The sequence below is a fragment of the Equus caballus genome, chromosome 18 (assembly GCF_041296265.1).
Source record: "Equus caballus isolate H_3958 breed thoroughbred chromosome 18, TB-T2T, whole genome shotgun sequence".
NCBI lineage: Eukaryota > Metazoa > Chordata > Mammalia > Perissodactyla > Equidae > Equus > Equus caballus.
In genome coordinates, this window is record NC_091701.1 from 15,557,298 (window position 1) to 15,579,107 (window position 21,810).

Below are 21,810 nucleotides of genomic sequence, written 5' to 3' on the forward strand. Positions count from 1 at the left end.
CTGCAATTCCACAAACTCTTTCCTCTATGATTCTGAAACACAAGCCTCCAATAATAATTAACCTTATTTTACTGGCAACTAAATTGTCATTAAGTGAGATAACGTTTTAATTAAGAAGATTAACCTGAGGTTAGTGAGTTGGAACTGTGTATCTCTTTTGTGCTGAATTGCTAATGATAGGGCATTTTGTGAGTTCTGAATCACGCTGAATTAAGTAAAATACAAATATATTTGTTGTAAGTCTTTCATTAGTAACTATGACCACATTGGGTATTTGCTGCACTCATTTTAATCTAGTTTAATTTGAAGCACAATTTAGTGTGAACTCTATGCATTACTTCCATGTCTAAAGTACTACTTTTCAAAAGTTTATTGCATAAGTAAGAACAAATCAAAATAATCCATTTGTTAGTAGAACAAACATTTTTTTAAAAAAACAGAGTAGAAAATAATGAGACTTTGAAAATAAAGTAATCTATCCAAAATGATACTGAAATTTATTCTAGGAACAAGGACCAAAACCCAGAGCTAGTTTCTTTCTTTCTTTTTTTTTTTTGAGGAAGATTAGCCCCTGAGCTAACATCTGCCACCAATCCTCCTCTTTTTGCTGAGGAAGACTGGTCCTGAGCTAATATCCATGCCCATCTTCCTCTACTTTATGTATGGGACACCTGCCACAGCTTGGCTTGATAAGCCACGTGTAGGTCCGCATCCGGGATCCAAACTGGCGAACCCTGGGCCGCCAAAGCAGAATGTGCAGACTTAACTGCTGCACCACTGAGCTGGCTCTGTACACCTAGTTTTTTTGAGTCCTGTTGTGTTAAGCACTGGGAAGGTATTCCTACTGAAAACCACCTGAGGACTTGAGATTCTTTCTCTCAGCTTTGACCACTGGAATATCTGTCCTTTTTAAATTTTTAATACTCCTCAATAGTAGTCATTAACACACACTAAGCACTTTCATTATGTATTACATACATCAGGTATTACATATATACACACACACACACACACACATATATATATATATATACACACATGTATCTACATAAATGGCAGCTGCGAGGCTGTCCAAGTACACTACTCATACATGGCTAAGTCATTCTCAGTAAATGGAGCAAACCGAGTTCACACGTATTTATCAACTTGACGAAGAGAGATTTTCATTCTAGCTTCGTCTTCTGAGTTACAAGTTAACCTCTGGTAGTTTTACAGAAAGGGACAGAATCAATAAATTTGAGTTATTTCTCTCTTCTTAAAATAACTGTGACTTTTATAAAAGAACTTCTTAGCCTTTTAGAAGCTCAGTTTGTCCATTGGAAAATAAAGGCAATTGTGGAGAGGACCGAACCGGAAAGAAAAGAAGTGAGAAGTCTCTCGGAAAACGTAAAGCATATTATTAACAAACATAATTTATACAATTAATAAACAAATACTATTATTATTTTATACCTAGCTTTACTATTGAGAAATATTAATTAATTAATAACATTAAACAATAACCAAGTGTCTAGGTTTGTCAACCCAGTTTCTTCTCAATTACTGCTGACATTTTTAAATTTTCTCAGATGCTTCTATTTGTCCATTTGTTTGAGTCAGTCTTGTTAAAATTATGAGGGCTAGAGGTGCCCAAGTTCAAGCACCAAGGGTCCATAACTGAGAAGGCAACTTGAAGATGCAGCTATTATGGGTGGCTTTTATGTGGGGATCCTAAAACTCCCACTCCTCTTGGGAAATGAGTTACAAAGTGTTGTCCCTTCCCTTGGGCTGATTTATTTCCTTTGTGCAGTGCACCGGCTGAACATTTGGGCTTGAATTCCTTGCCTATTGACATGTGTCTTCCACAATATGCCACTAGTTCTTCATTTTGTATTTAAATTGTCAAGAGAACTGACATTATAATAAATAAGTCAAATAATGATAATTAATATATTTGAGAAGTCTTTTCAGTTTTTCCTCTGAAAAAACTAGGTTCAGGTATGCTGCACAGTCACAAACTATCATCCATAAAATATGGCTAAATCTATAATTGGAAAAGTCATAAGTACTTTCTTGGAGCACAATAAAAATCTCTTGATGAATATGATTATTTTGTTGCTAGGTCAAATTGCCATTTCTTCCTGAAGAGCACTGAGTATTTATATGCCTTCTAATCTATGTCCGGAGAAGACCTTGGAAATAATATTTCAAAGTCACAGAATCAAATTCCTCTCAATTTGTCCAGTTCTTTGCCCAGTTAACATAAGGCACAAATTGAAGGGTATAAAACCTAGCATGCTTGGTAAACACATAGTGCAACTCACTGAAGGAAAGGCTTCAAAGCAGCTTTTAAATGAAATCAGCAGCCATCTCTTACATAATTAGGAGCTAAATGCACAAAGTGGAATTGAAGAAGTTTTCTATAAGATATCTTTACAAGACTAACGCGCAGGGGGCCTCATTCAACACGAGCCTTTTTCTTTGCTATGTAAACATGGGGAAAATAAATTTTAAAAAAGAGACCTTAAGCAATTAAAAATGGCATACAATAGAAAAACCAGTACACTGCAGATGTTTTTGCAACCTGCTCCCAGAGGGCTCACCCAGCATTTGAAGATAGTTTTGCTGTCTGGGCAGGATTTCCATATTTGCTTCACTCAATAAAATAATTCTATGTATTCTAGGTATGCCTGGCTGAGGTTATTCTCCAGCATTTTATAAAATATGTATAGTATAATGTTCCAGAGTATGCTTTGCCAAAATAATATTGATGTTAATACTAATACCAATAAATTTTTTAGGCTTAGTATATTCTATATTGGTGGTTCTTTATTAGTCTATTCTTTATTGAGATTCTTTACGCTAAATCTATTCCTTACTGTAGATTCTTTATGCTTACTTTATTTTTATAAGAGATTTATAAAACACATTAACATATAGTATATTAAGTGCTCTAAAAAATCACCTAAAGGAAGTTAGATTTTTTTAACTAAGAACTTCCAACTTATTTGACCATGGCACTTTTTGCTCCTTTATAGCACCTATTAACTCATAGACCATGACTTAGGGAAACCCTTGACCTGGTATCAATGATGCCCCTCATCTCTTCTTCCCCTCTTTTCAACTGGGAAAGTGGGCATAAACAAAATGAGAGCATCAAATGGAAAAAAATACGGCAAAAGCGAAAGTTGCCACACCTCTGAATCACCTTTATCTCTTCCTACCCAAGCACCGTGTAAAGACCACTGCAAGCTCTAAAATGATGAGTCTGCCGACAAGGAAGGTGAGCTTCTTTTTTTCTCCAAAGACAACTTGTTCACAATACTATCAATCAAGTCACTGGTGCACAGAGAGAGGGAACAAAGTAGCACTCCCACATTACTTACCTTAGGGTATGGATACTGCTTTCCTTTGGGATACAATGCTCCAGTAAACCGAGGGATAACCATGTTAGGCACCAACGAGTCATTTATCATCAGGAAGGCAAGCCTTTCTCCATCTGGTGACCACCAGTGGGCGATGTGAGAATGTAGAAGTTCCTCTAGAATAAACGAGTGTTATTTGAAACCAACTGTAGAGCTGTGGGTTCAGTCACCCACAAACATCTGTCCTTGAAATCTCCATAGTACACACATATTTTCTACACAGTGCATTGGATTTTATCCAAATTCATGGATAATTCTCTGAGTTACCCTTTTAATGCCAGGAAAAGCAGATGCAAAGGAAGGAAAGAATGAAGCAAGGAAATCAAGCTTTCATGGACTGTCAGCAATGTGAACAGAGATGAAAATACTACCAGAGTAAAAAGAATAAGAACATTAATTGAATACTGAAACCTGACATAAAACCATATTCATGTCACCATTCATTCATATTTGCATTCAATCATATTTCCATCCTCTCATCGTCAAACAAGCTGAATATCCACTAGATTCATTAAATTATTTTAAGCCCCATGAAAATAGAATAAGAAATACACTGGGCCAGCCCCATGGCCTAGTGGTTAAGTTCAGCACACTCTGCTTTGGTGACCCAGGTTCGGTTCCCGGGTATGGGCCTACATCACTTGTTGGTGGCCATGCTGTGGTGGTGACCCACATACAAAATAGAGGACGATTGGTGATGTATGTCAGCTCAGGGAGAATCTTCCTCAAGCAAAAAATGAAAAAAAAAAAGAGGAAGATTGGCAACAGATGTTAGCTCAAGGTGAATCTTCTTCAGCAAAAAAAAAAAATAATATATATATACACACTAGATATCTCTCATGTGACTCCAGATACACTATCCATTTGTCTACAACTGCTTTCTAGCCCAGAAAATTAACTGGCATGAACTACATCAAAAGGGCTCCTATGTCCTCTAAAACATGACCATTATGGGACTTTGGAAAGAGACTTGAAGGAGAGTAAGTCAGAGTACTTATTCCCTTGGTTCTATCCTAAAATATCACTTCAAGCTTGCTGTGTGCTTTAAATGATGTCACTACCCCTGTCACTGCAGCCTCCTCTACACAATTTTCTCCTTTTTTGTCTGGTAAGGGCTCATCGCCATGATCACAGGGTAGTAACAGCTTTGCTGTTACTAGTCTAGATTATAGCTCTGTATCTTAGGGTTCCCCTATACCTTTACTTTCGTAGATAGTCCCTTTGTAAATAAATCCTCTTCAAATTATTGATTGTGCCAACTCTGTCGTTTTGGGAGTCTGACTGATACAGTGATTAATACCAGCAGTAGACTCAGAAAAGAGATCTTCAAAATACAATTTTGTGATTAGGTTAGTAATATATCCATATCTATACCTACATCCATATCTATATCTATATCTATTCCTGTACAATCTTTGATGAAATAATAAACCTTTCAAGGGGGAAACTGGAGCATAGATAATACACAGCAAGGGATGGAATCATGAGAAATCAATTGTCACTGGTGATGACATAGCATGAAATGCAGATAGAGAGAAAAGGTGTTTGGAGGACAAGTGGTTGTGGCACTTAGTTGCTACAACAATGGCAACTGTAAAGATTGTAAAGTGAAGTGTCCATGGTTCTTATGACAACTCAAAGAGATTACACAGGAATAAACAGAAATTGAAACCATGGCCACAAAATAAGAAATATAGAAAAGGCTACCACGGCATCTTTGAAGGAGTCCCTCTTTTCTCTAGTTGCAGGACAGATACAGCTGAGTCCAAGAGAACATAGACAGGGTTGCAGAGCTGCAACACAAATTAGGGGCTCAACTCCACCTGTTTTTAAAGCTAAGTTAGATATATTGGTGGAGAAGTACTGAAACCCTAACACAAAGGATAAGGATGCCTGGGTAAATATGTGCAGTATTCTTATGCTTTCTGGACCTGTCTCATAAATAACACATTATCAAGTGGAACATTTCTATGTGTATCTAATCTTATGGCTGAAGATTTTTGAACCTCAAGATTCCCACAAGTCTTCTTACTGACAGAGGCAACGTTTAACATAAGGAGCTAGCTTTCCTCTGCATAAAGGCAGAGTGTAAGATGAATTCCTGTAAAATGTAAGTCTGCATCCCTAAGGAAGAGTTTAGAATCTAGTAGTCTGGGATACGTTGGGGTATTTATTCTAAAGTGAGAGAAAATTTGTTGTGACTATACTTATATAAAAGTAAAGAGAGACTGGATTCTTTGGATTTTGAAGCATGACAGAAACCACATTCACATGTGCTACCTTGCTCTATTTCCCAGGTAACCTGTAAAGCTGCCAGCTCTGAGTAGGCCCTGAGAAGGAGAGGGTTATGCAGCAGATCAAAGCCATGGTACAGCCTTCCCTACCATCTCTTTCTTGTGACCCAGCAGATACATTGGTAATGTAAGTGTCCATGGCCAAATGCTATGTGGAGCTTCTGACACTCACCATATGACAACCAAAGCAAAAGCATTACAAGCTTTAGAGAAAGGCCATTTCTGCCTGTGATGATAAATATTCTCTGCTTCAAAAGCAGCTCTCTACTGGGCTCTGGTACAAACAATTAGCCTGACTATGGGATACCAAGTGACTATGCAACTCAAACTGTCCATCATGAAATGATTGTTATCTGATTTATTGACCATAAAACTAAACACATACAGCAAGATTCCACTATAACATAGAACTGGTATATATGGGATGGGGCCAGAACACATAGTGAACTGCCCACAGTATTGCACCCTCTGATTTATCCTCTCTCCTTTATCTCACATCTATGCTTCAAGATGTGTTTTTTAACACAAGTTGGCAGAGGAAGAATAAATGCAGGCCTGGTTTATGGACAGGTTTGCATGATATACTTGAACATGCTGGAACTGGATAGTCTCTGTACTACAATCTGACTTGGGAGCGGCATTAAAAGACTACAATAAACGTAAATTTTCCAAGTTGGCAGAATTTTGAGCAAGATACTTAGTTCTCCACTTCTCGTGGAAAAACACTTGGCTTGAAGCATGGATTTATCCTGACTCATGCACAGTAACTAATAAATGGCCACCTGATCAGCGATATGGGAAGAGTAAAATTAGAAGATTAGTGACAAGGAAGTTTAAGGAAAGATAAGTGCATGGACTTATCAGAGGGGGTAAAAATGTGAAGATATTAATGTCCTACTTAGTTTCCACCAGAGCACATCTATAGCAGAGGAGGCTCTCAATAATTAGATGGATACCATGACCACTGAGTACGTGGCAATTTGCTTCTAGCAGCCACGATTACCTGCTAATAATAGTAGTTGTCACTAAACTCTTCATATGGCATTATTTCCCAGCAGGACCAGCTGATTACCTGTTGGCAGGTGAATTACATGGGAACCCTTCCATCAAAAAAGGGTAGAATTTTGTCATTACAGAGGTAGACACACATTCTAGTTATAGATATGTCTTTTCTGCTTGCAAACTTATCAGCATGCTGTTCATGGACTTACAGAATAACTTATATATTACTATGATAACTCACACTATTTCACCTCCAAGCAGGAAATACATTGCAGCAAAAAAAAAAAAGGGGGGTGGCAATGGGCTCAGACCCATGGAATTCTGGAATTCACTGGTCTCATCATATTCCCCCGGTAGCTGGCTTGACAGAAGAGTGAAATAGCCTGCTCTATCTCACTTTCAGCACTGTTTGTTTGACAACAACCTTGAAGTTGGAATGTCATCCTATAGCGTGCATGTGTCCTTCCTGTATAGGTAGGAAGCACAAATCTAGGAACAAAGGAATAGAACTTCTCTTTCACTATCACACCTATAACTCACTGGACACATTTTCTTTCTTGTCCTCATGATAATGAGCTCAGTGGGTTTAGAAGTCCTAACACCTAAGGGAGCATTGCCTCCAGCAGGGTATATGGTCATAACTCTATTTCTCTGAATTGGAAGCTGAAATTTCCCCATGACCATTTTGGGCTCAACGTGACTAGGAAAAAAACCCTGAGAAAACATAGTTGCTGTGCTGGATCTGATGATAAATCTCATCTTCCAGGAAGAAAATGTATCTTTACTACACAAAGGATGTCAGGGAATAATATATTTGGAACTCAGCAGATTCACAAATACTGCTTTGTACAATTCCATCTCATTTTCCAATTCCATATTTCTACATTCCAATTTCAATTTCAATGAGAAACTGAAATTGTAGCAATATAATTAAGGAAAAGAAGCAAAGGAATAAGATTTGGCAGGAATTAAGTTTGGGGTTGATCTACAAGGTAAATAACCTGTGCAGTCAAACAGCTGGCAGAAGGTAAAGGGAAAAAGAAATGAGCAGTTGACGAACGGAGCTATGATTACCAATTGAGGCCACATGATAAATTTATTTCTTCTCTTAATGGGGTCATTTTCCCAAAAACCTTATATGAAAAACACAAGGGTTGGCTGTAGTTATAAATTTTGGACAGGTATATAACTATACTAATTCCACTCTACGGTAAAACAGTAGCAGATGGGACTTTGTCTGCTCTTTTGGGAAGACAAACTTTTATTTGAGTTATAAGAATACACCCACGGCCTCTGAGTTTTTGTTGGCTATGGCCATTATGAAACCAGATAAACGAAGAGAAGAGAGATAGTCAGCAGTATTTATTTTATTATTTCCTACTCATTGAAATCTTGTGGGTCTGGCTGGGTTCCTCAACTAAAACTCACTGCTTCTGTTACTGTGAAAACTACAGGATTCCCTCCTTCTAGGTTCTAGTAACAGCTTCCTCCCCTTCCCACTTCAAGCATTAATGGTTAAACCATAACTAGCCACAGGTTGTTACATATTCCTTGTCTTTAATAAGTGGTCCCTTCATATAAAAAACTTTTAATACTATTTTGAATATGCCATTTCTTTTCCCAGTTGTGATGCTGACCCTTTACACAAGTAACTTACACTTAAGATGAGGGAACATGAATCATCCACATGACATACTGAGGAAAAAAAATGCTAAAGCTCAATTGAGTATAAACTCTAATAAGTCTTAGGAGATTTGAAGGTACATACAGAGAGATTGTATTGCTGAAATGAACTTCCAGGGTTTCTAAGAAGCGGGTTCTGTCCTAGGTGCTGAAGAATGTGTACCCAAGAACTTCCCAAGAATAAGAATGGCCCAGATTTGAGGGCTCCATTCAATAGAAACTAGATATCATCTACTCTCATTTATTTTAGAGTGATCTATACCTAAAGTTTTTCTCACGAAAATGTTAAAATAGCAAAGTGGTATGTAAAAAGAATTATGTGACTTCCTTCAGGTACAAAAATAAAGCTAACTGAAATGGAAAGGAGATAAATAAAACAATTTTCAATACGTATTTGCTTAAGAGTCCTCTTGGATAAGGCACGTGCTTCTTTAATTGCAAATAATAGGGACTTTTACTCAAGGATTGAAACTTCCTGCTTCCTGTGTTAATTATATTATTTACAATCTATTTTTTATAAATAGCATTCAATTCCATTTTAATGTAGGTTTGGCCTTTCATTATTTTTATTACACTGATCTAGAAAATCTCACTGTAGAGCAGATGGAGTCTTCAACACATGTGTTTTATATCAGAGACACTTAAAAACATATCCTCCACACAAAGCACTTACAGAAAACTAATATGCAACCATTGTGTTCATATTAACATGCTATTCTGAAAAGTAAGCTGATTGTATCCATCTTATCCAGTTTATCAATTTAGATAGATAGGATTTACTGAGGATGCTGCTGTCAGCCCTGTGGTTCTGTGGTTGATTTTTTTCCCCTTATTTTCTGCATCTCGCTGTCAACTTTCTTGAAAGAATTGTCTATATTTACAACCTTCTCGCTTCCCATTTACACCTCCATTCACTGCAATCCTGCTTCTGAAACCAACAATTGATTGATTTTGCTCGTGTCAAGTTCTAGTGGCAAATCCAACAGTAACTTTGGAATCCTTAGCTTGTTTGACCTCCTGAGACTCAACATTGTTGATTTTCCTGTCTTCCTCGGGCTTCCATGGCTGCATCTCTAATTTTTTTCTTTAACTGCCATAGTCCACTTTTACTGGGATTTAGTAAGTACTCAATAAATATTTGTTGAATCAATGAATGGATGAATGTGACTCCCTGTGTCCAAGGAAGGTAAAAAATAAAGTGAAAAAAGGTATTTTCCATTGCTGCCATTAAACAACAAAAAGTAACAGTCCCAATCTGTTGACAGGGTATTGTTTATCCTGTAAATTTTTTCTCTCACTTCTTTATTCTTGTCGTTCTTAAAGCTCAATGCAAAGACTATTTCGTTTACGAAACCATCCTATATTCCATTAGAATTAATCCTATTTATACTTCTATTTGGTATGCTGGCATGTAGTTGTGTTCATATTTCTATTTACCATGCTTGAAATGGTTCCTTATATAATAGTTGCTTATACTTTTTTTCTCCACTAAATTAGAAATACCCAAACCAAAGAAACTCTTATTCCTCATTGTATTACTCTCAGATAATGTCTGATAGATATTTGTGCTCAATAACTGTTGGATTGAATTTCAAATAAAAATTCCTTAAAAATAAGAAGTTCTGGGGCAGGCACGGTGGTGCAGTGGTTAAATGCGCATGTTCCGCTTCGGCAGTCTGGGGTTTGCCGGTTCAGATCTCAGGTGTGGATGTGGCACTGCTTGGCAAGCCATGCTGTGGTAGATGTCCCATATATAAAGTAGACAAAGATGGGCACGGATGTTAGCTCAGGGCCAGACTTCCTCAGCAAAAAGAGGAAGATTGGTGACAGATGGTAGCTCAGGGCTAATCTTCCTCAAAACAAAAAAAAAAAAAAGGAAGAAGTAGTTCTAAAATATATTTATAAATAATTTAGGCATATTAGTTCCATTATTCTATATGCTCAAATAACGGAAAGTGACAGTCGTTTTTTGTCTCTATTTAATATATTCAACATTTTATGGAAAGTTTCAAAGTTGTAAACTTGAGAAAACATTGATCTAATAACAAAACCTTGATCTAATATTTTATGTAGTTAAGGTACTGTGTTAAATACACCAATTTATGTGAATAACATTAGATGTGCTTTGTGTGAATTATACTTAGAATGGCATTTCATTATGAACATGATGTTTTATTTTTCTTTTGAACTTCATTAACTCTTTAAAACATATTTTATTTGCTTTTACTTTCCTTAGAAATTGCATAATACTAGAATTAGAGACAAAGAGGTTTTAAAATGACACTTTTAAAGACTCGACTTTAGTGGCTGTGGTTGGGAGAAACAGCCAAGTTCACAGATTGCCCTGGTCCTAAAAAGATAAAGCCGTGCCCTTAAAATTTGTCATAAAAACATTTTATTATCTTTTATGTGACTTCTCTAATCTTTTTTTTCTATGACATTTACAGAAGTCAAATTTCAATAAAAAAAGTAAGTGGAAATGTTACATGTGACTTCTTGAGTCTCTCACACTACTAATTCAGATTGCAATTGATTTCTGTGAAGTAATAAAAAGGAAATCTCCACACCATAGTATTACACAGATAGTGCTGAAGATTATATGCATTCCTGGTAGGTGTCACTGTGTTTTGGTGTGTATATTGATGAGAAAAGAGAAGACCTGGAATCTGGGAGCTGTTGGCACATTGGACAAGCAAAGTGATAGTGGGAGATTAAGGTCCCTGTGGGAATCTTGAATCGTAGGTTGGGGTTGGCAGGGCAAATGTTGAAGGAAAGTCAATGACATCTTAATTGTCTAAATCCCTCTGCCAAACCTTAACATAGATTCCCTTGGTAGGGTCCCTTCTCTTAGAAATGAAGCAAGCATTGAAGTAAGCCCATGGACAGTAGGATTCAGAGTCTTTGGCTGAGGAAACAGACCAGAGAAACCTAACAGCTTAGGTTCATAATGTATGTCATCCCTTACGGAACAATGAAGGGCACTGCACCATAATAGGTAGAGTAGACTAGGACTAAGCACTGGCTTTGAAGGCACACATTCAAGTGCAAGCTCTACCACTCATGAGCCCTGAGGCCATGTCCAAGTCACCAGGATAGGTTACTTGAGTCTTGGTTTCTTCAGTAAGTGATTTGATATCCTAGCATTTTGAGGATTAAGTCACATACCACATGTGGAATTTCCTAGTATACCTAGAACTTGAGAGCCCAAAGGATTTAGTTTAGTTTGAGCACAGAAACTATAATTTTCCCATTCTCCCTTTGGAATGTGTCAGACCTACAGTGTCATCACAAAAATTCTTGTTACTTGTTTGTTCTGCCTATTTCCCAACACACTGTTCACTCTCAGCCCAAATATATAGATTCTTATTCTCTAATTAAGAAAATAACCTTATTTGTCAGATGTTGTTCTCTAAATTCTCTCCTTAAAACTTCCTTAAAAATGTAATGCCATGAAATATATGAGGCCTTCCCTAGAGAACAGAGGCCCAAGTCATCTTGATCAGTGGTCAAGTCAGCACATTCTACATTCAGTATACTGCTAGTTGACTTAAAAGTTTATCAATGTTAAAGATCACATTTGGTCACCTAATGTGGCATGACAGCACACTGTGACGCTCCAGCGTTCCCACTAAATTGTTCTTCACGTCTCTGAAATCCACTACTCCTTGTGAATGCTTGTTTGCAATGTCTGCCACCACTATTTGTTAGTGACCCAAACCAGAAGCCAAGAGTCATACTTGACTTCTTCTCATCCACCCCATCCATTTAACTACTAAGATCTATCTATTTTACTGTCTCATCAATTTTAGAATCTTCCCTCCTTCCTACTGCTTTAACCCTGTCCTATTGCTCATTATCTCTTGATAGAACACAGAAAAAGCCTAAAAGCTGCTCACTGATTCTTTCTGTTACTTTATCTCAGCTTCATACTGTAGCCAAAGTGATCTATTTCTATGAAAGATCTAATCTTGACATTCCCTCACCTGAAAAGCTCTGTTAGTTTCCCCACTTACAGGTGAAAAAATAATTGGAATCTCAGATTATATTTAGAGTCACTGTCATTTGGTTCTTGCTGCCTTCCTTTTTCTCAAATTTTATGTCTCATTAATATTAAGCAGATTTTAGTTCCCTAGGCACACATCATGTTATTTAATCCTTCTATGCTTTTGCAAGCTTTTAAATCTTGCTTGGATTTTCCTTCCTAGTTTCTTCTCTTTTGTAACACTTCTTAATCTTTCAGGCTTAGCTTAGAGGGTTTCTCCTTTAGGAAAATGTTTGCAGATCTCTAGAACGGGCTAAGTCTCACTCATTTGTCCTTTCGTTTACTGTGATTTGACTGCTTACCACAGTGCATTGACATGGTTTCCCCATCTGTCATGGTCTCACACAGCACCAACAACATTTTGAAGATAAGAGCACATCTTACCTAGCTCCTCTAGGTAGAGATGGTTAGCTCCTGCCACCTAGATTCCCAGAACCACCCAGGGTCAAGTTTGTTTCCCACCTGTCTCTTCAATTAATTGGGCCACTCCAGGCTCCTACAATAATTTATCTTTTTGAAATAAGAAACCCAGAGTCATCTTCTGACACTTTCAGCCAAAGAACCCTACTTATCTATTTGCGTATTTCAATTTTCTAAAATGTCATAGCATAATTTTTGCTGATATTCCCACAGTAGCTCTCGCTATTCCTCAGAATAGACTGTGGCCTGTAAAATCTTTTATTATTTGATGCTGGCATATACACAAAATTATATTATAGATATAAATATACATGCACACATATACATATAAATGTCAAGGTGTCTTCTTAATAAAATAGCTCCTCCTAGCAAAATTTTTCTCTTAAAGTAAGGTCCTGAAAGCAGGATTGTGTTTTGTTCCCTGATGTATCTCAGCACCTAGACAAGTACTTAGAACACAGTAGATCTTCAATAATATCTGTTGAAGGAGGGAAGAAATGAATGAATGAGCTAAATGATTTACTTTTCTTGCAGAATTAAAAATTCCAACTCTGAGGTCGAAAGATTGCATTTTCCAATATTGCTCAAGAAATAAAATTTGTCTTCTAGATGATTCTTAGCTTTATAATTTATAATCAAATAGACTAACTTAGTTCAAATCTTGACGTATTTTGCCAAGATCAGTTGCAGAGTCTGGAACCTAGGTATTCAACTCAAGCTTTGAGTCTTCCCAGGCAATCCGTACCTATAACTCGGCTGACAATCGGTACTTGATCAAACTGGATAGAGGTTTGCATCACCTGATTCCTTTATGTATTCTCAGCTATTATGAAAAGTTGATTCAATAAATATTGTAAATAACTCTTTAGGTAGGTTTTGTTTTATTCCCTATGCAATGGCTTTTACAATGTGATAGAATGTTCTTAATAGGAATGACTAAAATCAAGTGGCTTTCGTGGACTTTTTGAGCAGTAAAGGTTTTTGCTTGTTCTTTTCCAGATAGTCAGACTGCTTCAGCATCTAATTACAGAGTGAAATAAGGTGATCATTCACTTTCATTAGGTAAGTGTCACCAAAAATCAAATGTGTCTAGCCTGAACAAAATGTGTGTGTGTGTGTGTATGTGTATATATAATACATATACCAAATTTGTAATCATACAAGTAGATGTAAATGACAACCAGTTGAGATACGAGCACATGCAAGGATATGAAAGCATGAAGGCAATTTTGAGAGGAAATGAGGAGAATAAATAGTGGTATAAGTATTATTCAGGAAGGAACAGATTTTTCCAATAGATTTTGTATAAAATATATCCTTTGTGTTCTTTTGAAACTAAGTGTATTCAACTTACCTTCATATAACCAGTCAGCAATCCCATTAAAAATAATTCCTTCTTTTCCAGAAGATGTCAGTCGCAGTGAACTGCTCTTTATATCAGGTTGATAGTAGATATTATTTTCAAAAATATAAATCTGGATCAGGAAACATGTAAAACAAACAAACCAAAAAATCCAATATATTAGTAAGGCTTTTTTAAAAACTTTCATATTACAGAATAATAGCTGAAGAGCTAAGTGTTTTATTATGTGCCTTCTTTCAATTTGTTTTTATTTAATGCATATACTTCTTTTGCTTTCAATCATTAATGGCTATTTTTTCCCTATCATATCAATATTAAGTTATCATTTGGAAATTACATAGTTCTCAGTATTGAAGTCTTTAAATCCATATTTTCGACAACAATTTTTCATCTACTTAATAATCTCTTTCTCATAGCACAAAATTGGTTTGGGTTTTAGAGAACGTTTTGCATGCTTAAGGGACTGATAACTATTCTAGATACCATTTTAGTTTCAGCCAACCGACTGCTTGAAAAGCTTCAATTTGGGGTCTCTACTCTTACGAAAATGTATTTAGTCATCAATAAAATAATCTTTGGAGCATCTCTCTGATTCTATCCAGCTCAACTCACAGGTCCACCAATGAAAGAAAAGATTGTAAAAATTCCTTTGACTTGATAAGTAGAACACACTTCCCCAGGCCCCAACCTCCCCTGGTAATTCTCTCCTAAATAGCATAGCAGTGACAAGAACCTTGTGCCTGAGGGTTCAAGAAAGAGTTTTAATTTAAACATATCACAGAGTCTTCCAACATAATATCAACAACAGCCCCAACAACAGGAACATATTGGAAATTGAACAATATTTGTCCATACAAAAACATGTGTCTTTAATAGAGGTAATTCAGGATAACAGTATGTATAATCCACTTTAAAATATTTTTTTAAAGAATTTTATTTCCTTTTTCTCCCAAAGCCCCCCAGTACACAGTTGTATGTTCTTCGTTGTGGGTCCTTCTAGTTGTGGCATGTGGGACGCTGCCTCAGCGTGGCCCAACGAGCACTGCCATGTCCGCGCCCAGGATTCGAACCAACGAAACAGTGGGCTGCCTGCAGTGGAGCGTGCAAACTTAACCACTCGGCCATGGGGCCAGCCCCACTTTAAAATATTTTTAATTCCAAACATTTTAAACTGCTGGCCTATATGATAACATAACTTTCACAGAACCACATTTCATCCACGTGTTCGGAGAAGTATAATATTGTCCAGTGCAAGCCAAATTGCTGCTTAGATTGAATATCCTCCTAAGACGGTGAAAGACACCCTAGCACTCATGTGTTGGAGCATGTTACAGGATTGTTACACAAGAGCAAATAGAGCAAACACAGGAACTCCTGAGAGAATTGTCTGATTAATTATGAGGTCCTAGATTTTCGATCTCGGTGTACAGTGATGAGAGCAATCTTAATATCTAGAAAATTTCATTGATATTCTATTTTGGTCCTGGCAACTTGGCAAGCATTTAAACAGTGAGTGTATCTAATAAATCATTCCAGTACTAGTTGTCACTTATATTACAGGTGAAAATGCAATACAAGAATAAGAATTTGGGGGAAAAAAAACAGAAAGAAGGATGTAGCAGGATGTTTAAAAATATGAACTGCATAATCAGGCAGCCTACATTTAAAATCTGAGTGGTAATTTTCTTAGCCTTTCTAAACTTTAGTCTTCTTCTGTATAAAATGTGGATAAGTTTCCCACCTACCTTAGAGATGTGTTGTGAAGAATAAATAAGATGATGAATACAGAACATATAACACATGTGGCTATTACTAGAAGTGGGGCTTACCTCACGTAAGATAATTTAGCTCTCGAGGCTGACCCTGTGGCATGCTGGTTCAGTTCAGTGTGCCCCGCTTTGGCAGCCCAGGTTCACACATTTGGATCCTGGGTGCAGACTTACACCACTCATCAGCCATGCTGTGGCAGTTACCCACAAATAAAGTGGAGGAAGATTGGCACAGATGTTAGCTCAGGGCTAATCTTCCTCAGCAAAAATAAATAAATAAGTAAGTAAAAAGACAATTTGCTTCAAAATCCTAAGTTTTTTGGAGGCTACAAACTCTAAATCAAAATAAAAACTCTACAACTGCAGCCAATGTGTAAATTATCCCCAACTATTGGGCAGCAGTGCAAATCATGTTGGTTAAATATGTATTAGCAGGAAGAGTAGAATAGTAATAGCTGTAGTGGTAGTACTAGCAGGAAGTGCAAGAGAGGTATTAACAAATGATATTTACTATTTTCACTTTGTTTAGCAAGTTTGCAAGTGGTAACAGGAAATAAGCTTATTATTGAAAGCGTGGAGGTCACATTTAGGCAAAATTTGGGAACTATATCTCAGGTGTCTCAAAACTGGATGGAAGTTGGTTCTAATGACTTTTGCAATCCTTCATAATTGAGAAAATATTAGCTTTACTCTAACCATCTAAAGCTTAAGCTTTACATCTTTTGTAAACTATGTCCTTTTGCCTTTCACAAAGGGTATGAAATAAGCATGCAGAGTCTTCCTAACTTGGAGGGAATCCCCTTTTTGTACCTGAATCCTCTTTTTTTTTTTTCTTCCAAAGCCCCTCAGCACATAGCTGTATATTCTAGTTGAGGTCCTTCTAGTTCTTCTATGTGGGACACCGCCTCAGCATGGCTTGAGGAGCGGTGCTAGGTCCACACCCAGGATCTGAACCAGCAAAACCCTGGGCTGCCAAAGCAGAGCCCGTGAACATAACCACTTGGCCACAGACCAGCCTCTGAATCTTCTTTTAGGACTTGTGAGTAATAACAGTTAAGATCATCCATACCCAGCCTACTTAAGCACATGTGTCTATTATTAGGAGAAGAGGTGGCTTAACCCAAAGTAATATTGTTCCAAATCCTCAGCTTTCTGAAGGGAACGAACTCTAAGTCAAAATAATTAATAAAACCTCCACGACTTCAGCAGATGTATAAATTATCCAAAACCATTGACCAGTAATTACATTTATATTTGAAGAACAGATTGGATGATACTCAGAATCCATATGAAACTGACATCTGTTTCAATGTAAAAGAACAAGCAATATGGAATCAGAATTTTAATGCTATTCACCAAAAGCTGCAATGCCAGGAAATATCCACAAGATGCTTTTTCTGTAGACAAAGAATTAGTGGCTGCCTTCAGTAAAATGTACATTTATAATCTCCTAACCCCTTTTCAGTTACCAAAGCTTTTCCTTGCAATATATTAGTGTGAAGTAATAATCACAAACTTTAACCACTATGTTAACAACATGAGAGCTGCGAATATTCCCAGGTATAATCTGGGCACTTGGATGGATCCAAATGGCAATCATCAAGGGCTGCAACTAGATTTAAATCACATTGAAAACATGGAAAATACTAATGCCATTTATCCTAATGTTACTGATTAAACTGTCATAATATTTTTGATGCCATTAATCAATTCCTTCAATGAGCTACCTAAACAGTATGGCAAATAGAAATGGATAGCTATTTGACCATTTAGCTATTCAATTTATAGAGCAAGCCCAAAACCCAGTTATTCAAAATCAATAGCCTCAATACCTTTATAAAATAATTCAAAATTGGTAAATTCTCCACAAAGGGAACAGGAAGACAACTGAAATATTACGTGCTGAATTATGACAAGTTGAGAAATATGTAACAAATGTTCCAAGAAATTATTCTAATCAATGTGTTAGTTGATATTGCTCATTACCAAGTAATTGGACACAATGTAAGTCATTGCTGGGCAGGAGTCTTTAAGAGCCAATTTTCAATTTTCTGCCTTCTCTTCCACCTTCCACAACCACCGGCAATGCTTCAGATGGTCGACAGCCCAGCAGCCTGGATTGCTGGTTGAAGAGACATGGATGAAGCTCCCTCCCCATCCCCAGCCAACTTGTGATGGACATAGAGCAAGAAGTGTGCATTTGATGTTAAAAGTCATTAAGATTTGGGGGTTGAGAGTAATCACAATGTAAATTAGCCTGCTGTGACTGATTCAACCAGAGAGGATGCCTAATACAAACTTATAACAGCAGACTGTCACAAAGTTTTAGCAAACTTTTTCTTTTAAAAGAAAAAGAACAGCAAAATAAAACAGGAATATAATTGATGTTAGATCTATTTTAGCTGAAATATTACTGAAAAGCTATTCCATCTTCACTGATTTGAGTGATTTCCGTGATAATTTTAAATTAGAAAATGTGAATCGTTTAAAAATCCCCATGCATTCTGATGGTGTAGATCTGTAAAATTACAGTTGAGTTGAGATAGCATTTGGATTGCCTACTACTGTTGCTTGCTTCTGGGAAAAAACATTATAATTGAGAAACTATCCCAGATAACATGTGTTGCTGGCAGCGATGTGGTGAAAGGAGTTCTGTCCTATGTTGACTGAAAATATGAAGTGTTATGGCCATATGGGGAAGCAATATAGCAACTGAAAACAAAACGTATTCTAGCCCATCAGCAATCCGAAACCTAGGACCTTGTCTTGTAAGAAAGAAAATGTACCAATATGTAGAGAATGATGAAGAGTGGTATTTATTTAAGCAGTGTTTATGATGGAGAAAAAGAGGAAGCACAGTGCAAACTCATCAAAGGGGATGTGTGGATGGATTGCGATTCACCTACTTCAGGTAACAACATGCAGGCTCTTGAAGAGAATAAACTAGTGCTACGTGAGTTGACTTGGAGGAGTTTCACTGAGACATCATTGAGCAACAACGGACATAAAACCAACAAAATTGATTTCAACATGAACCCTGTTTTTTGCACCAGACAATGGCAATACTAATACAAACTTATACTGGCAGGAATCTCACCAACAGGAGTGCATTGGATATTGTCTGTTGGTACTCAGCCCCACACCTGCCACCTACAGTCTTTTATTACTGTGGGTCATCAGAAGCTTGAAATCTACATTTCCAAGACTCCCTTGCAAACTAGTCTTCCCAACTTCTTTGCTAGATGGGTTCTAGTTACTTTCTGGATAAAGGAGAGAGTTCTATTTAGGAATTGGAAGACATTTGCCTCTAGTATTGGCTCTAGCTGGCAACTTCAGCAATAGGGGCTCAGTAGCAGTTTAAAATATATATATATAAACATGAGGAAACTATAGCAATACATATATATTTACATACATATATATAAACTACAGATAATATATATATATATATATATATAAACTATGACTACAGAAGGATATACGCTTGCCTTTTAATATGGGTGTATGTGTTGGAAGGTGGACGTACAGCAAGATAGAGAAGGGTAAAGAACAAATAGTCAAACAGAAAAGATTGTGACAATACACCAAAAAGACGATCGCGTTTATGCTTGAGTATAAATTACACAGGTTAGCATATGTATAATTAAAGTGCCAACACTAATTTCAGTGATAATAAGAAATGATGATAGTGATTCAGGAATTAGTCTGAAATGTGGGCTACATGAACAGTAGGTGCTTAATTTTTTTTTTAATTGGAAACTAATGATAATAAGGTTGTTTTCTTTTTTTCTTTAAAGATTTTATTTTTTTCCTTTTTCTCCCCAAAGGCCCCCAGTACATAGTTGTATACTCTTCGTCGTGGGTCCTTCTAGTTGTGGCATGTGGGACGCTGCCTCAGCGTGGTTTGCTGAGCAGTGCCATGTCCGCGACCAGGATTCAAACCAAGGAAACACTGGGCCGCCTGCAGAGGAGCGTGTGAACTTAACCACTCGGCCACAGGGCCAGCCCCAATAAGGTTGTGTTCTTAACGTAGAGCAGGGTTTTTCAACCTTGGTGCTACTGACATTTAGGACTAGGTATTTGTTGTGGAGGATGGTCCTGACATTGTAGAATGATTAGCAGCATCCCTCACTTCTACATACAAGGTGCCAATCACAGCTCCTTCCCTCAGTTGTGACAACCAAAAATGTCTCCAGACATTACTCAATGTCCCCTGGAGGGGAGGGGCAAAATCACCCCCAGTCAAGAACTACTGATTTTGAGGTAAATAAGTTTTTTCATGTATATGCTTCATAAATGAAATAATTTAATTTAATTCCCCAAACTTTTAAAAGTTAATTTGTAATTTGTTGTTAGAAAGTACTCTGCTAAGTGTGCCTGGGGTTATAAAGATTTTTAATGTGTGGTCTCTGTCTGCAAGAAGATTATAATTTTATGTGAGACATAGGTAGGTGAATTTCTAAAACCCAATGGAGGATAAATGCATATTACAAGTCTTAGCCGTGAGTGGCAGGGGTGAGGGTGGCTCATGGAGACTTTTAAAAGATCCTGAGTTTAACTAGTGTCATAAAGGACAAAGAGTGAGTCCATGGGATTATGAAAGGAGAGAGGAAGAAACACCAGGCTGAAGGAATAGAATGAACTAAAGTTAAAGCTGAACAACTGTGGAAATATTAGGAGACCAGTTCTATCAGATTTAGTACATCTCTATATACTTATGGCTGCCCTGAAAGTTATGATGGTGTCAAAGCACAGAGCAGTTTAAATGCTAGACCAAACAGTTTGAATCTCATGTTTTCAGCAATTGACAGCTTTAAGTTGTTTACGAGCAGGTGAGTGATTAGGAAAATATTTAGGAAAATAATTGGTGGCAATAAAAGAACGGTTACTGGAAATTGGAGACTGTTGGCAGAATGATAATCCAAATATTCTGCTTAATAGGGGTGATAATTGTCAAAATAGAATCATTATTCCTAATATGTGACTTCCTGCTTATGTCCAAAACATTTGCAAATTCTAATGCCAATGTTTTATTATCTCTCTTGGATCCTTTTTAGCTTCACTTTCCAGAATCAATCATTGCAGTTTTTAACACTGGTATCACGACCTTCAAATCATATGCAAGTCTCACCTTTTGCCTTGCCCCAAGAGAATTTGGGCATTCAGACAACCATACCCTTGGGTCCTTTTGGCTCCTGACCCATCAAACATACTCCTACCTCATCATACTACCTGGTCCAATAATGGCTCCAAAATTTGTCTGGAACCTTTGCTTTTGCTTTACTATGATCAAATTTTAATTTTCAATCATGCCAACATCAACTTCTTAAAGAAATTAAATATTTACTATTAAAATGAATTTAATGTAATATTATATTGGAAATAAATGACACAAAAGAACATTTTGCAGTGATTTAGAGTCATTATTAGAGACAGATGCTATCTTTTTTCAATAAATGAGAAAGTTTCATCATATGGATAGTATCAAGACATATAATTATGGGGCTGGCCTGGTTGCATAGTGGTTGCATTTGCAAGATCCACTTTGGAGGCCCCGGATTTCGTGGGTTCAGATTCCAGGTGTGGACCTACACACTGCTCATCAAACCATGCTGTGGCGGCATCCCGCATGCAAAGCAGAGGAAGATTGGCACAGATGTTAGTTCAGTGACAATCTTCCTCACCAAATATATCTATATCTATATCCATATCTATGTCTATCTATCTATCTATCTAATTATGTATATCATTCTTCTAATCAAGAGAAAGAAAGATTGTAAGAATAACTCACCTTGAACTCCATCATACACATAAGATGTTGTAGGACACTTAA

The 21,810-nt window shown here is 37.0% G+C and overlaps 1 protein-coding gene across 4 annotated transcripts in view; it reads right to left on the bottom strand.

Moving 5' to 3' along the window:
• Positions 1–21,810, bottom strand: part of DPP10 (dipeptidyl peptidase like 10) — a 1,231,994-nt gene that overhangs the window by 99,980 nt on the left and 1,110,204 nt on the right. For all 4 annotated transcript variants that reach the window (XM_070241800.1, XM_003363234.5, XM_070241801.1 and 1 more), the window contains 2 exons: positions 14,200–14,320; positions 3,366–3,520 (listed from right to left, as the gene is read on the bottom strand). In XM_070241800.1, the coding sequence (XP_070097901.1) occupies positions 3,366–3,520; positions 14,200–14,320 (276 nt within the window). The remainder of the gene's footprint in view (positions 1–3,365; positions 3,521–14,199; positions 14,321–21,810) is intronic.